The sequence below is a fragment of the Corvus hawaiiensis genome, chromosome 7, assembly GCF_020740725.1.
Source record: "Corvus hawaiiensis isolate bCorHaw1 chromosome 7, bCorHaw1.pri.cur, whole genome shotgun sequence".
NCBI lineage: Eukaryota > Metazoa > Chordata > Aves > Passeriformes > Corvidae > Corvus > Corvus hawaiiensis.
This window is the reverse complement of record NC_063219.1, coordinates 38,496,753-38,514,079: the sequence shown is the minus strand read 5'-3', so window position 1 is coordinate 38,514,079 and position 17,327 is coordinate 38,496,753. Positions and strand designations below refer to the sequence as shown.

Genomic DNA, 17,327 nt, shown 5'->3' with positions numbered 1-17,327 from the left:
TGGGATTGTCTAAGGAGAACTGTGCTGCTGTTCCCTTCCAGCAGCCAGAAATGTGCCTCATCACACCCCCAGGTGCTTTAGCTCAGCTCTGTGCCAGCTCCTTCCCTCACACACAGTTCCCACTTGGAGAAATCCAGGCTCTGGAGTTTCTCCCTGTGGCTGAGTGCTCTGGATCGTGGCTCAGGCCACGCTGCCCTGCTGCCTCCCTTCTGCAGCACAGCCCCATCAGGTCAAAGCTCACACTGCACTTTTCCTTCTCAAATCTGACTTGACATGGAAAATTTACTCAATTAAATCTTTGATCACAACTGAATTTACTTCATTAAATGTTTAATCCCAACAGGCTTCAGCTGCAAGAGCTATTTTGTGCCAAGTACAAGGTAACATCTTTCCATACCCGCTTTTTTGTAACAAAACTTGAGAGTTTGGCTCAAGAACTGCTCTAGGAACGGCCCCATGTGTTTAAAGTAAGTTTCCAAAGAAGCATTTGCAAGTCAGAGTAGTCACATTTTTTATTTTCCCGCTGGGGAAGAGGGCAGAGTATACATTTGTATTTGTACAATATTTAACAATCACTTTATTGAGGGCGAGGGGGGGTTGGTTGGTTTTTTGGCACTTGCAGAAAAGCAGCAAGTGCCTTTTGACAGTAGTACAACAACCTGTGCCCAAAACACTGACAAATACAAAGAGGAAAGTTAAAGTAATCGCTCACCAAACTCGAGAGGTAACAAAGAGGAGATGGACTGAAAAAAAACCAAAACTGAGGGAGAAAGCAAAGCAGTCCTGCTGGTTGAGTATCTGAGGTAACAGATGTTCCATCAAGGATGCTACTGGAGTCGTTTTGCCCAGGGATGTGTATTGCAGCTTCCGGTGTTTTGTACCAAGTGTTCCTGATAAACAGAAATGTCTTTAAAAAGGTTAAAAAAGCTGGAAAAGAGGAGAGGGGGTGCCCTGACTGATTGTGTCGATGCTGATGGGAGCGGGACAGGTCTCAGCACTGATTACACTGGAGACTGGAGAACTACACCCCTGTGGGTTCTGGGTGATTTCCATGTTCATGGGGCAGGTTGGGAATACCCCAGGAGTGGCAGCACTGGCTCAACCCCTCCAGCAGCTCTGAGGATGCGGGACAGGAACTTCTCACCCTCTCACACATAAAAATCACACCTGGTGAGGCCAGGCAGGGGCTCACACACCAGTCCAGGGCCATCCTTGGGCTGGGAGCTCACAGCTGCTGCCCCTCAGGAGCTCAGGACAGGAAGGGCCAATGGGCACTGCCAGAACAATGCCAAAATCATCCCTAGCACCATGTTCCCTGGATCCTGCCCTTGCTGCTCCAGCAGCTCAACTCCCTGAATGCTCTGAAGTGAAACAAGAATTCATTCCCAAGGCCCTGGGGGCACAGCTGGAGCAGAGCAGCTCGGGGAGACCATTCTGACCGCTTAAAACGCATTGGGAAGGAGCAGCCTTTTCTCAGTGACGCTACATGATGCTGGTAAATCCCAGGAAGCTGGGAGTGGAACAGGAACTGAGCAGGGATATCCCAAAGGTAGGAGCCAGCCCTGAGCCCGTGGCAGCTCCGTGGGAAGGGTCACACACAGGAGGGACTTGGATACAGCTTCAGTTTTGGCATCAGATTTCCAACAGCACAGAATGAAACCATCCCTTGGCTCTATTTTTGCCAGGGAAGGGTTAAAAGCCCTAAGGTGTCTGAGGAGAAGGACTGGGTTGGGATTGGTTCAGAATTCCACAGCTCCGGTCCTGTCCTGCTGTGTGGAGTTGAATTAAAAGTGGAGCAAAAATGGAAGCCAAAGGGAAGTGTCTGGCCAAGAGGACCCCACAAACTGGATTTCTTCCCCTTTCCAACAGCCCCTTGCAGCAGGATCCTCAGGCACAGCCGTGACCAGCAGTGCCACAGCCCTGGGTGGAACATCAGCCCTTCCTCCCTCCCTGCCCAGAGCCGGCCTGGCTCTGCTTTATCCACCACATGCCACTGTTCCCAGGGATGAAGTTCACAGATGCAGGTTCCAGCCAGCCTTCAGCGAGCTCCCGCCTGCTGCTTTGCAGAGACACTGCATGTGGACACATGGAGACAAGGACACACAGCACACCACAGGCCGCTGCCGCCTCTGTGCTCCAGGGGCTTACAACATTTATTTTCCTTGGAATTTGGCCTGAAGGATCCAATCAGTGTAGTGAGACACAGGATTTGGGAGAAGCACTTTGGCACCCAGCTACCAGTCACTGTAATTCCAGCATAAGGCTCGACATCCTGAACCCCAGTCTTGGAGTTGTGAAGCCATTTTCATGTTTTTCCTTGTTTTTTGTGAGTCTGTGCTCTGGACACTGATATTCCTTTCGTTACCTCGGAATGGTCATTGCATATTGTGAGCAGAACTAGGTTATCCCTGAAATTTGTAACATTTAGGATCTGGAATCTGTGGCTAGAACTTTGTGTGTGACTCCAGGCTCAACCTGTGGCTCACAGGGAGTGAGCTGCACTCCCCTCCGATGGCACCAAGCTTTGAGTGGAGGGAAGTTGCAAATCTCCAAGCAGAGGGTGAGGAGTTGGGGGAACTGAGCTTCCTGAGGTGATCCTGAAACAGTGACACAGCCCCCACTGCCTGGCGGGACAGGGAACACGCGGCGACCTCGGCACAAACATAAATAGGAAAAAGACTCTTTTTCAAAAAAACAACAAGAATTCAGAGCTTTCCAGTGTCACAGCTCAGAGAAAATTTAAAAAAAAAATTAAAAAAAAAAAAAAAAAGTCATGCTTAAGGTTTCAAATATTCCTCAGACACAGCAAACCTAAATAGTATTCAGTTAAATAAATGGATGAGATACTCTGGGAAACAGAGGGAAAAGCTTTCAACTAAAAGAGGAAGGAAAATTTTCTTTCAATAAACAGCACTTTTTCTTTTTTATACACAACAAGCGAGTACAAGAAAAGGCTAAAAACACGGCTCTAGGAATGGCCACTTCCTGGGGGCATGAAGCTTTCCCCTTCTTAAATAACACAGGGAATTGGGAATACATCATTTACAAAACACGGAGCGGTTTATTATTCCAATTAGTGTTGTCAGTCATAATTTAGTGAGGTGGAACTGAGGTATACCTGGTTGAGGGAGGTTAAGTAATACTTGGAAGCCTCTTTGCTCTATCCCATTGATTACTCTTGTTTCTGTACACGGAACAGCAGCACACGGAACATTCACAAGCTGTGTCGTAGTCGCATTACAATAGTCATTTTATAAACAACAACGAATGCAATAAAAACAAGTTACCCTTTTTTTTTTGTTGTTTTTAAATCTGAAATGAAATGTTTTTGATTTAAAAAAAATAACAGTAGTTCATTTAAAGGAATTAGTCTCTTCTGACAGGGATTAAGAAATCGGATGTCAGTGTTTAAAACGCTCATTAGCCCATTCAGGTCCGGATTCTTCATTGTAAGTTCCTTATCAGCACGTGAGGGGTTCTCAGTCACGTCCTTCAGGTGTAAGCAGGGAATGCAGAAAGTCTCATGGATCCACGTTGGGAAGGAGGAGGAGGGGGAAAACAAAGGATAAACACCTCTTGGTGATGTTCCAGAGAGACTTACCATCCGTTCTTCCCACCCAGAACAGCAGTGACGCCAGCAGTCCGTGCGCTGTAGCAGCTCCAGTGAAGAGTCCTGTGGTCACTTCCATGACCAGTGCAACTATCATAGACTGGATTCTTTGGGAGGAAAGTCAACGTTTGTCACCATTGTGACCACAGTCACAATGTCCTCTGTTGTTATAATGTTAGTGAGTTTTTGCATCTGGATGATCCTCTCCTCCACGCAGCCCGCGGACAGCCGGGCCTCGGCGTCGTGATCCCAGCACTCCTCGATGGTCTCGCACAGCATCGCCATTCCCTGCGGAAAACCAGGCCAGGGAAAACCGTCACACACCCACAGGTACAGAGGGGGGCCCCAGATAAAAAATGGTGTTTTAAGGGACACCTGGCAAATGGGAACCCTTGGATCCCACAGGACACGGGGCTGGGTTGGGTGTGAACCTGGAGCGTCCTGTGGGGCCTCAGCTCTGCTTTGTTCTGCACTATTGAACCAACAACTCTTCAACAACACAGGGCAAATCTTTCTGTGCAGCTGGAGCTTCACAGTGTTCTAAAGAGGTGAATCCCTCAGCCATCAATTGGCACTTCAATGAAAAGTAACTCCAGGATCTCCCACCAAAAAGCTGAAAAAACCACTCACTTTCTACTACTGAAGAAAGAGCAGTTTAAGATGAGGAACATTTACAGCCCATTTAACTCCTACTGGAATTACTAAATCCCTCCCAAACCCCAGTGTGATGGACACAGCACGGCATGGACAGAATGTGGGATTCAAATCCTTGCAGCAGTGGGTTGGGTCACACTTACACAATGTTTCTGCCAACACTCCCTTAGGACAGGCCTCTTCTTTTTGTGCACCACAACTTCCTGCATGTCCTCCAGGGACGGGTGCTGGCCAATCTCCTCCTCAAAAGGCAGCATGTACTCGTCCACGGGGCCTGCAGAAGGAAACATGAGTTCAACCACTGACTTGGAAAAGGGAAAGAGAAGATTGGAATGTTGGGAATTTGGCCATAATCAGAATCCCAGAGTGGTTTGGGCTGGAAGGGATTTCACCCAGTTCCACTCTTGCCATGGGCAAGGATGCCTCCCACTATCCCAGGCTGCTCCAAGCCCTGCCCAAGCTGGCCTTGGACACTCCAGGGACCCACAGTGCTGACCCTGAGCATTCCCCAGCCAAGGCCGTTGCTCACCGTCGGCGGCCGTGCAGCGCGAGGCCAATTCCCAGAGGACCAATCCCATGGCGTACATGTCTATCCTCAGGAACGCGTCCCTTTGGAAGTTGATAGCACCTTCGAGCACCTCCGGAGCCATGTACCTGCGGGTGCCCACCTGCAAGGGCAGCAGAACACCACAATTTGTACCCAGAATCAGCCCCAGCACGGGCACCAGCCCGGCTGCTGCCAAACGAAATCCATGCTTTGTCCCAGATTAAACAAAGCCATGGTTATTCCTGCCTTAGGAAGTTTCATCCCTCAGTTTCTGAACAGTAATTAAATAATTAATAAAATATGACAAAAGTTCTCGTCCAAATCTTCCAGTCAGGATAAAAGGGGGAAGAAGCTATGCAATGAGCCTGAGGTGGAATTCCCATTCACGTCCATGTAACAGCTGGATCATTCCTGGAAATAAACCAGGACTTACCTGTCCATGGGTGTCTCCTGCAGACTTTCCAGCCTCAAACTTTAAAGCTAGACCGAAATCAGCAATACAAGCTGTGAGGTTGTTTTTCAGCAGCACATTCTTGCTTTTAATGTCCCTTTCAAGTTCAAGAAAAAAACACAAATTAGAGATCTAGAACATGGAATACAGATAAAACTAAGGAAAAAGGCATAGCATAAAACAAGGAACATTATGGTATGAAAGGCAGAAACAGGATAAAGAAGTAGATAAGTTAAACAACAAAATAACAATAATAAAACCTTGCAGACCTTTATCCTTATGGGAATAAATGAGACAGCAGTTGGAACTGTAATTTTCTGCTTGTTTTTAAAATAAACACAGATGTATGATGGATATATGGAGATACGGATATGGATGATGCAAGTGGGATACAGAGATGGAATGAAAATGTTTTAATCTAAGTGTGCAGTGAGTGCATCTTGTTTAAAGAGCAGGAAACAAAACCCTTGGAAATATGCATTGTGCTGGCTCCTAACATGGAGACACGGAATTCCTGCAGGAACGGAAGGTGATGGGCTGCATGCAGGATTCCCATGTGTCCCCATTTCCCGGGCAGCTGCCATTCCCAGGGCGGTACCTGTGGGAGATGGCCGGCTTGTGGCCGTCCTTGAGCCCCGGGATGTCCTCGTGCAGGTAGGCCAGGCCACGGGCCATGGTCTGGGCGATGTGGCACAGCTCGTTCCACGACACCACGTTGGCCTTCAGGAAATCCGTCAGGGACCCCTGCAGCAAAACAGTCACACACCCAGCTCAGTGTCACTCATCCAGGGAGAAGCTGCAATTCCTGCTGAGCTGGGGGGAACATCTGTAGGACCTCTGACTGTCCTTCCTCATGGACCAACAGCAGTTTCAGAGTGAAACACACTCTGAATAAACAGAGATGAAATCATTCAACACCCCAGTTTCAGAGTGAAATACACACTGAACAAATCTAAAGAGATCAAAATTATTCAACATAAAACTGCACATATTCTTAATTAATCATATTTGTGTTTCTTCCTGTTGCTGTCACAATAGAATTAATCTGTATCACTTCATTTTTATTTTTCATTCCAATCAACCAACAAGAGTGGACCAAAAATAACCTCCTCCAATCTCTGCAAGATGGGAGGTTATTTATTTCAGGCAGGTTTAGATGGGGGATATTCAAAAAGACATATTCTAAAAAGCCAAAAAAAGGTAGAATTAATTTTTGATTGTTTCCTAAACAACTCCTCTATCAGTAAAACCTGACGACAGCTTCCTCAGCTGTCTGAAAATGAACTGAACCAAACTCACACCCAGTGAAAAGCGAGCAGCTAAGTGCAAAATACTTTCAATTTTCTTCCTTATCTGCCTCAACTCCACATCTGTGACACTCTTCTAGGGCTGTTCTCCTCCTGCCTCACTCAGGAGAGCCCCGAGCCCATGGAGGGGCAGCCCCACCTTCTCGTGGAAGGCGGTGATGAGCCACAGGTCGACGTCAATGCTGGAGCCGCGCTTCTCGGCGCCGATGAACTGCAGGATGTTGTCGTGCTTCATCCCGGGCAGGCTGTAGATCTCATACTCGTTCTGCCACGACTGCTTGTCCTGCAAACACAGCAGCACAACCCCAGTTACCCACCAGGAACGGGATACCAGGGGCTGGCCCTGAGGGGAGTTTGCTCCCAGCATTTGGAAAAGGTCTATCAAAAAATACAGGGAATTTCTGCTGCAAGAACAAGAGCCTGCAGTGTTTAATCACCATCAGGAAACACCAGCACATTCCTGCACCTCGAGTGGCAGGGGGTGCTTTAATGAATGTAAAACCCATCCCAGCATCACCATTCAGCATCACTCTGTGTTCTCAAAATTCTTCAATCCATTTAATCCAAGCCACGGCTTTCCGAGGGCACTTGCTGGGCAATAAGTGTTATGGCACTTAATTGAGGCAGGTTTAATTGGAACAATCTCTTTAGGGTTTGCATTTCAGGACATTCCTTCTAAGTACAATTTAATTTGATTATTAACTGGTCAAGAAGTGGGTGAGAGCTGCTTAAAACTACGGATGCTGAATGATTTTATGACTAGAAACACACACTTCACAGGGTTTATGCTTCAATAATGTGTTTACTGCAGTAAAATACTTCTTTTAAATCACCAAAACTCTTCCTGCATCTTTTACACCTCAAGGACGTTTCCATTTGGATTTACAGAATTACTGGGCCAAGAAAAGCTGCTTTAATGCGAGGAACAACCCAGGACCCCAAGAGTTCTGCTCACCTGGATGGGGAATATTTTGACTGCAACGTATTCATTGAGCAGCTGAGCTTTCCACACACACCCGAATCTCCCCCTGGCTTTGATCTCCAGGAGCTGCAGCGGCTTCAGACCCATCAACGGAGATGGTGGGGGAGGCCCAGGATCCTGCAATCAGGTGAGACCATTAATTAATGCTGCTGTTGTTAACGGCATTAATTCATGTCATCCCTGACAGCACTACAGATAAAGGATTGTAAAATGGGGAGATCCTGGAATCACCCAGCCAAACCCCACTGCAGCAATTCCCCAAACATCCAGGCACAAAGCCGAGCCCTTCTCCGCAGGGACGGGAAATGGGATTGTGAAACATGCTCAGGAGGAATGTGCCAGAGGGAGCAGCTCCACAGGGATGGGATACACCCGGAAAACCGGGTGGGACAGCACAGCAGGAACCAAGGAATGACGTGATCAGCTGGGAAAGCACAGCAGAAATTAAAGAAGAATATACTCAGGTGGGAAAGCACAGCAGAAATTAAGGAATAGTCTAATCAGGTGGGAAAACAGCAGAAATTAAGGAATAATGTGACCAGGTGGGAAAGCACAGCAGAAATTAAGGAATAATGGAATCAGGTGGGAAGAAAGCATAGCAGAAATTAAGGAATATTGTAACCAGGTGGGAAAGCACAGCAGAAATTAAGGAATATTATAACCAGGTGGGGAAGCACAGCAGCAATTAAGGAACAAAGATAATCAAGCTTTACTTGTTACATTTGTTAAGAGCTGGAATTGCACTGAGCTCCTTGGATGCAATTAAGGTTTTCTGTGTTTATCTGATGTGTGGGACCTTTGAACCCTGCAGATCCACATGTGGGGATCAGCCCCTCCTGCCCCACTCCCACTGCTCCCCACTTTGCCAGCGTGTTCCTGAGATCCCAGCACCTGGCTGGACCCAGAGGGGAGCTGGAGCTACACTGCAGAGGTGATCTTGTCCTGTCCTGCAGGATTGGTACAACTGGAGGTGAGACGGAGCTTCCCCAGGGCTCTGTATCCATATCCCATTTCCATATCCCCACACTACAGCCTGGGACCATTTCCCTTCCTGGGAAAGGGGAGGGGACAGTTTATTGCACACCCTGTAGCTGCGGTATCACATCATCTGAACACAAGGAGCAGATTCTCGATTTTATTGCCAAAGCTCTGCTTCCTTCTGGGCTGGCCCTTTCCCTCCAGGTGGGATCAGCTCATCCCTGTATAAAAACCCCAACGACCAACCCCAAAGTTTTCAAAAAGCCTCCAAAACACCTCCTTGGCTCCTCTGTTTTCCCCACAGAGCCCCTGTAAAGCTGTTTTCAAGAGAATGAAAACCACCAGAGGAGTTGCTTCAACAAGAGAGAGGAGAGCACTCAATAAAGAGTTAAATACTTGAGCACTTCCATCAAAACCATAAAATCCTGGGCAGGTTAAAGACACATTTTGTGACAAACTGTGGGGTTAAGAACCCTTAATAGGGGGAGAATGGAGACAAGTGCTGAGAACACAAGTCCTGAGTAGTTTCAGTGCAGGAATAAACATCCACTCTCTGCTTTCTTACACAACTACAAATAAATTAAAAAGAACAAGTTTCAGAGGAAGAGTCAGAGCAGAGTAACCTCATTGCATAAATTAATAACTAGAAAAAGAATATAAATAACATTTGAAATTCAAATTAGAAACACACTGCAACACTGTCCCCAAAAAAGGAGGAAATCCTTTTGTCAATGTGACAGCGACAGGCGCTTGAAGTTGTGACATCAACATTTGCGGCACAGAAAATGAAGTTTGAGAGTGAAGATTTCCCTCCCTTGGTGCCTTTCATTCCCTGCCAGAGCCCTCTTGGAATATTCCAGGCACCAGGGAAAGCAGTGCCCTCAATTTGTAAAATATGAACTGTACTAAACAAACATTTGTAAATGCAGTTTGTCGTTGTTAGAAGAGGAAGTGGGAACGAGATGCTCCATTTTATCCCCCAAAGCCAACCCTGATTTAATGAACTGTTCAAGTTCAGAACCTCCCGCCTTGTCTAAACCAGAGAAATTTGTAGGAAATAACCCCAAATCCCCCTTTGCTCCAGTGGCTTGGATTCCCCTTCCTTCCCACACTCTCCTCCCAAGAAACTGCTGGGATTTGGAAGCACCTGGTGCCTGAATTCTTCCCCAACCATCAGGAAAATCAAAACCTCCAAGTTCCAGCATCTCTGCCAGGAGCTGGAAGTGAAAGTGACAGTGAAACCTGGTGCTTCCTAATTCCCCAGTAGACCACAACCCTTCCCATACACCAAATTCCCTATTTCCAAGAAATCCCTGGCTCTCCACACCACCTTCCCAGCACCTGCCACAGCCCCTGCTGCAGTTCCTGCACCTTTCCCTTTCCTGGGAAGACATTTCTGGGAGCCAAAATTTCCGTTGTTGCTGAGACAGCGCCACCCGCCCACAGCCCAACCCAAACAAATCCCAATTCCAAGTGGGAAGCAGAATTCCTGCTGTTAACACAACTAGAAAGAAAAGTTCTCCTTTTTTTCCCCCCTGATTTTTTCTGAACACCTTGCTTAAAATCTAACTCCAGACTCTGCAGCTCCAGGGACTATTTTTACATGGATGCATTCCCTGACAATATTTCCAACTCGCTCTGCTCCAAGGAAAAATGTTTAACGTTCCAGAGGCCCCGTTATTCCCGTGTGGCCTTGGGGCTGATCTCTGTGGCGCTGAGGCCAGAATGCCAGCAGGGATGGCAGGAGGATAAACTGGGCTCCCAGATTTCCAGCTGTCAAAAAATCCAGGGCCCAATTCCCTGTTCCTGCTCCTTCCCTCAGACTGAGTCACACAGGGAAAATATTCCTTAAGGAAGGGTCACTTCCAGGAATGGGGTTCCTCAAAGGTCCTCAAAAATGGGTCTTGAGATCAGAGAGAAACTCAACAAATGTGGAACTCAAATCCATTAAAAGCAGCTCCTTGGAGGCAGGACCCAGCATCCCTGACTGGGATAAGGGTGTCAAACATGGAATAGAGATCCAAGGAACTCTGGAAACTCTTTACAGAGGCACAGTCAGGAAAATATTCAAATTTTAAGACATTTAAACCATTTGATTTTCTTCTAAAATGTGTTTCCAAGGTATTTCAGGTATTAATTAGAGAACTTTAACGATGACAGAAATTGAGCATTTCTATTACACCTCAAATCTTGATGTTTTCAATATTCCATTGAAAAGCTGAGCAGGAATGCCCCAGTTTTTGAATTAAGGGGTCCCGGGGATTTGGAGTTTAATACAAATAAAAATAACACCGGATCAGTGGGAAAGATGAAGAGCAGTGAAGGAGTACGTTCATTTTTCTCCAGATGATCCATTTTTGTGAGTTTCTGCACCACACAAAATGCCAGGATCAGCAGGTGGAGACCACACAGCTCCAGTGGGTGTTTCCAGGTGGGAGATGGGAATGGAGACCCAAAGACAGGGCACAGGCGGGTGGGATGTGCCCTTGGCTTCCAGGGAAAGCTCTGTGCTGGGGCCATGGATCCCCCTGGCCATGTCCCTGTGTTCCAGGATCAATCCCAGATTGCAGGTACTGACCCCCCCACCAGCCGCGAGAGCTCCAGGGAATTTTAGGAGATCCATGAACCCCAGGCTAAAGCTGCATTTTTAAACCACACATGTTGACAAATGGCTCATCCAAAATACTGAGAAATCACAATTCTGACCAAACAACGTCTCCCACATCCCCAGAAAGCCCCAGAGCCAGGAACAAACATCCTCTTACCTCAATCATTATATGAAAGGCGTGCTTGCAGAGAGGGAAAAAACACAGGCAAGAGAAATTACTATTTACACCAGGAATGGGATGCAAAAACAGCTTAGAGGAGACAAAGTCAATTATTTGTGAGTTAGTGACAGAAATATTCACGGGGACAGCAAAACTTTCTCGTACCAGTAACAACATTTAAAACAACAATCAAAGAAATCCAGCATTGTCAGCCAAGAAAAATGGGGAAAACAGGATTATTACATAGGCAATTAACTGAATTATTTTATAATTACATCAAGAAATGTCCACTGCAGGTGTATAGAGCTGTATGGAACTTCCAAACATGAAATTCCAAACCCCCGGGACGCAAACTCATTCCCTGCAGTGCTCCCCGCTGCCCGCGAGGGGGCAGCGCCGCACCGGTGAAATTCCCCTCCCTGGCGCTGGCCGGGAACGGGAAACTTCCAATGGCCCAGTTGGAATCAAACTTCATCAACGAACGGCACCATGGGTTTGGGCTCCATCACTGAACCTGATCGATAAATCTGTAAATAGAGGGGGAACTCGAACACACTGCACCCAGCAGAGTGAGATCAATCACAATATTAAAAATTCCTTCAAACAATCCCAGGAAGTTTACAGACCGTGGAACAAAATCCAGGCTAAACCCATGTCCCAGGATTTCCATGACCCCCTTGTTTGTGCTGCTTTCATCGCTTTTGTTGAACAACCTCGGTGTCACCCCAGCAGAGACACAGAGATGCCTCCGTTCCTCCTCCTGCACTTTGGACTGGGAGGACCTGGCACTCCCAGAGCAGCTGTGGCTGCTCCTGGATCCTTGGAAGTGTCCAAGGCCAGGCTGGACGGGGCTTGAAGCACCCTGGGACAGTGGGAGGTGTCCCTGCCCATGGCAGGAGTGGCACTGGATGGGCTTTAAGTTCCAGTCGAACCCAAACATTCCAGGATTCTGTGACTCACCTGAGCCATGTCCTCTGTCCTTTATACCTGGATGGGCTGGATGTGGGAAGAGCAGGGAATTCAAGCCCCTGTCTCCAGCTGCGATCCCTTTCTCCCCCTCTGCCTTCACACCCTCAGGATGCTCTGGAGCACAGGGCCAACCCAAGCCTCTCCCTGTGCCTGAAGAGTTCCAAGCACACACTTCCCTTTCTCCAAATAATTAATGCCAGAGGGGCTGGAGGATTCCTTGGAGAATGGAGTCATAAATCCTGTACCAGAGCTTGGAGCACTGGGATCCACCAGGATCTCCTCCACCGCTGGCCAGCGCAGCTCCGGAGCGGAGAAAAATCCACCCCAAGAGGCTGCAAGTCCTTTTTTCCAGGCCTATTCATTATTAAAGTTCTCCAGCTCCTGAGAATTATGGAAATTCCTCAGCAAGAAGCAGAAATATGTATGAATTCAACCTTTGTGCTCTGACCATAATGAGAAACTGCAAAAATGAAGCTCTGAGAAACAAGTCCTCTCCGAAACCTCTCACTCCTCCCTCGAGGGATCAGCTTCCCCCAAACACTGATAAATTCCACACACATGGAAATTTTAAAAAGATGTATTTATGCTCATTAACACCTCTGGATTACAAACCAATGTCCTCCCCTTCAGCCCACAGAGCATCACCTCAGGCTCCCAGCAGAAATCCAAAGGGCACTGGTTTAAGGGTATCGGGCTACAAAAGAAATGCAAATCTGAGATTCATGTCAGGAATTAACTCTGATAAACAAAAACTGGGAGCAGTCAACCCCCCTGGAAACCCCTATCACCCCCACAAAGGTACATAAACCCACTCACTGCTGTTTATGCTGCCCGAAAACCAACTCTAATGGGTTTATTACAATATTTGTAACCAATTAGACCAACAAAACCCCTAAGCACTGCGGGTTTTCCCCAATATCTGGGCTACCCACAGCCATACTCTGAACTGTAAAAGCTGCTTTTTGGTATTTTCACACAAATTCTTCCCTCTGTTACAGATTTGAACTTGTACCAGCCCAAGGATTCTATTAGGAAAAAAAAAGGACCCCCAGTTTCAAGCTCCTCACCCAGTGCACATTCAGGACTCCTGATTTGCAATAACTTTCCAATCTCTTTTCCCACTTCCCTATAAGCACCTGGCTTCTCCCTGTATTTTTCAAGTAGCCATTAATCTTCCCAGGTTTGGATTCAATCCTTCTAAAAACACCTCTCCCTTGCACTTTTCCAGTGTTGAAATGTAACAACAACAAGAAAAAAAAAATCTGGCTTTTGGAAGGCTAAAATGGGCAAAATCTGAGCAATTGATCTAATTCCTTCATACTTCAGCAGGAAACTGGGATTTTCTCAGTGTAGAAAGATTATCCCAGAAATTTCAAGTGCACCAGGTAGATTTAGGAATTCCTGTGCTCAGTGATTAAAACCCTGAGGCATCTTTGACCCCAGAAAATTCAACCATTTCAGAAGAAATCCCCAAATTAAGTCATGAAGACCAGAAGTGAATCTGCAAAGCCTTTTCTCAAGCCTCTCAACACAATTCTCATTTCAAAACCAACCCAAAGCAAAAAAGCAACTGTGATGCAGTAAAATCTTGCCAAGCTGGGCGCCCAGGGAAGTACAAGAGGTTAAAGATTCCCTGCTCGGTGGGGTGGGACACGGGGGGAGCTGCCAAAGCCCGAGTGGGGCCGGTGGCAGCTCCGTGTGAAGGGTGACAGTGGCACCCATCAGCTGCCAGGGTGGGAACAGCCCCTTGGAATCTGCACTGACAGCTCTGGCCCCAGCCCAAGGGATGTCAGGAAGAAGGGAGCAGCTCCCTGCCATCCACACTCCAGTTTTATGGGGAATGTCTGGGGAGAAACCTGGATTACACCTCATTCCAGACCACAGGGTTCCATTGCCAGGGTCCCCCAGCGACAGTGAACCAGGTCACAGCAACTCCTTCTGCAGAACACTGCACACACTCAAATATTTAAAATACCAACCCAATTCTTTTGATAACTTTTATCAGCTGATGAATTTATGTTTGCTAAATCAAATAGAAATAAGGAGACAGAACAGTTCTTAAGTGTTTTCCATACACACAGATGTATTCAGCAAACATGGATTTGTTAATAACTCATTTGAGAACACAGATAGTGACAGATTTGATGGAATTTGACAGCTTTCACTGGATAGTTCCCCACACAGCAGTGAGGCACAGTGAGCAGCACAAACAAGCCAAGACTAATTGTCCTTTATCTCTTGTTACAAGTTCAAACATTTCTTACAGGTTGTTTCTTGCTTTTTTCTTTTCAAATATTCCAAATTATTTCTTTCCCTTTTGCTCTCTGATTTTTTTATCACCACTTCTATTCTTTTTATTTATCTCTTCTTCTAATTCTTTCACCATTTCGCATTCTTCAGCATTTCCTCATTTTTATCTTTTGCTTATTCCTCATCCATCCTTTCATTTTTTTACTGGAAGTTTGGTACCAGGGCAGCAGCTTGGTACTCCCATTGTTTCTGGGAATAAACCAAGGAAGAGCAGATAACCTTTATTTGTATCTGACATGGAGCAATCCCTGTTATTCCTGCTGTACATCTGACCTGTCCATTCTACCACTGCTATACAAAGATTTAAACCAAATCCATTTGCCTGCAAACTCCACTCATGCCCTGATTATTAAATACACTATTAACAGATTAATTGCAGAAATATTTCAGTGTTTATTCGTGGTTATAAAGTTCCCAATGGTTTCCCTCCTTCCCTGTCTCCTGTTCCAACCAGCTGTAATCAAATTTAAAGTGGGAACCACTGCTCTGCTGCATATGGGAGAGTGTTTATACACTGGATTTACATAATAATTCCGGGTAGTTTTTCAGGCAGAAGTGGCTTTTCCTGACTTTCCACATGAGCCTTGATGCCTGTTCACCACAAGATAGGAAAATGTTGTTGCCCACAAGCACCAAGGAGCACTTATCCCAAAGATACAATCTGAGCATGAACACCCCAGCTGATTACCCTATTTATTAAAAATTTAGGTGTCCATCCTGCTCCAAACACAGCCCATGCAAGAAAAAAACTGCAGCAAAAGGAGGGAGGATCAGAATTCGAGTTCTTGATACCCCACATGTATTTAACATTCACTTGCTTTTTCTATGGCTTTATCCATGACTTAATTTCTTTACGAAGACAATCCCACACTGGAATTATCCCCACGATTAGCAGTTATGAATTTGACCTCCCAGCAAAGACCACTGGGTTGATGTAAAGTCCCAAATCCATAAAATGGGAGCTGGATGAACTAATTATGCTGACAGATTGCAGGGAGTCTGAGGAGCTGCAATCCTCTCTGCAAGGACAGCAAACAGACTTTTTTCCTCTAAATTATGTTCTTTTCATTTGGCAACAACATATGTCCACTGCCTCTCCCCAAATTCCTCTTATCTATTACTGCGAAACTGAAACCAAAACACTTGAGTTATCAACCCCAGGCAATCCTGCTTCCTGCAGCACCCTCCAGTCAAGCAGCAGCACTGAAAATATCCCAGGAGCTGGGAGCATGGAGCACACACAGATCAATCCTTGGCAATCCTACCCAAAAGAACAGGAGTTTCAATTTTAATCATAAAAAATGTCACTGTAGGACAGGTCACATATTCTGGTCACTGAGCTGAGTTAGAAGCTCAATTCTTACTGCAAAAATCCAAATTACTTCTCTGTTTCCACAACTACATTTTCTCCATCCTTTCTGTTTTGGTCTCTAGAATTTCATGTTTTAACTCTTTCCATAAAAGCCTCATAATCTCAGCTGGATCTCCAGACATAACTGAAGGAAGAGGAATTCCAGGATTAGCACCAATTACAGCTCCAGGACCAGCTGGAGCCTCCCAACAGCAGGAACTCCACACACAGAGCCACAGGAGGTTTGTTTGGATGCAGCAGGTTACACTCAAATGTGGAGCCCACAACCTCATCATCCTTTTGAAACAAAACACCAACACCCCTAAAACTGAAACATTTCAAGAGAAAACAGAAAATACATAAACAAGAGGAAGAAGATGACAGGAATCACAATCCTTGATCTGAGCTACGCCCTGGAGTTGTGCTTGAAGATTTTCTGAACATTCCCTTTAACTGCACCTGTATCCCAGTTCCAGGCTTCCTTAAAAACAGCTCATCCTCTATTAGCTACTATTTTCTGTACACCTCAAATGGCCAAGATGAATTGGCAACTCCCTTTTTTGTTCTCAGCCAAGCATTACAGCTCAGCCCTCAGCACCCCTTCACTGTGTCTTTGCCCTCTGTGTTCAGTTTTTCTCCTCCCAAACAAAGAGATGCATAAAAACATGAAGTAGTTGCTGATATAGTCATCAAAGAATAATTAATAAGGCTGTTTAAGTAAAGCTTAATTCTCTGCTTTAGGGGAGAGCAAGCATTAGGACCTCGAAACCAGGAGGGCAACAGAGACCAGCCATGAGACAGATCCCCTTCAGGAATGGTTTGGCCCTTAGAAATCCCCAAATCCCACAGCAGGGGCTCACCTGGGTGGGAACAAGCACGGGAGGATAGGCCAGCTTGTGATGTCTGTACATCCAGAAGGAAAAGAGCACGATCACTGCAATTCCCATGATAGGCACCAAGGAATACAGCAAGGTGTTGAACAGAGGTGGCTTCGGTGTAACAGGATTGGAAGTTGCTGAAGGGAAAAAAAAAGGACACAGCTTTTAAGGAACAAAACCAGGCAGTGTTTGAAATGTGCAGCAGCCTGATTTTCTAACAGCTCCTGCCAGCAGCACAGCAGGCTCCCAGCAGCTGATTAGCCAGCACAAACTAACACCTGGTTAAAAGGCAGCACTCTGGAAAGCATGGGAATAGCTCAGATCCCAGATTCACACTTCAGCACGGTGGAATTCTGTGCCTCCAACCCCCACCAGCCTACAGCAAGCAAGGGGTGTTTGTATTCCCAGGGGATTGCAAGAATGCATCACCTAATGAATGAAAAACAATCCATACGGAGGTTTAGCCTTGCACAGGGCAGAAATAACCTGCCAGCACTTCTGTGCTCTGCTGCTCGGCTGCAA

The 17,327-nt window shown here is 46.3% G+C and overlaps 1 protein-coding gene across 2 annotated transcripts in view; it reads right to left on the bottom strand.

Annotated features, from left to right (window-relative positions):
- Positions 1-494: 494 nt before the first annotated feature.
- Positions 495-17,327, bottom strand: part of ACVR2A (activin A receptor type 2A) — a 50,536-nt gene continuing 33,703 nt past the window's right edge. The window contains exons 4-12 of one of the 2 annotated variants that reach the window (XM_048308691.1): positions 16,788-16,942; positions 11,295-11,318; positions 7,525-7,668; positions 6,709-6,852; positions 5,861-6,006; positions 5,245-5,359; positions 4,794-4,932; positions 4,408-4,538; positions 495-3,898 (exon numbers count right to left, since the gene is read on the bottom strand). In XM_048308691.1, the coding sequence (XP_048164648.1) occupies positions 3,704-3,898; positions 4,408-4,538; positions 4,794-4,932; positions 5,245-5,359; positions 5,861-6,006; positions 6,709-6,852; positions 7,525-7,668; positions 11,295-11,318; positions 16,788-16,942 (1,193 nt within the window). In that variant the 3' untranslated portion in view covers positions 495-3,703. The remainder of the gene's footprint in view (positions 3,899-4,407; positions 4,539-4,793; positions 4,933-5,244; positions 5,360-5,860; positions 6,007-6,708; positions 6,853-7,524; positions 7,669-11,294; positions 11,319-16,787; positions 16,943-17,327) is intronic. The other variant, XM_048308692.1, reaches the window with a different exon arrangement.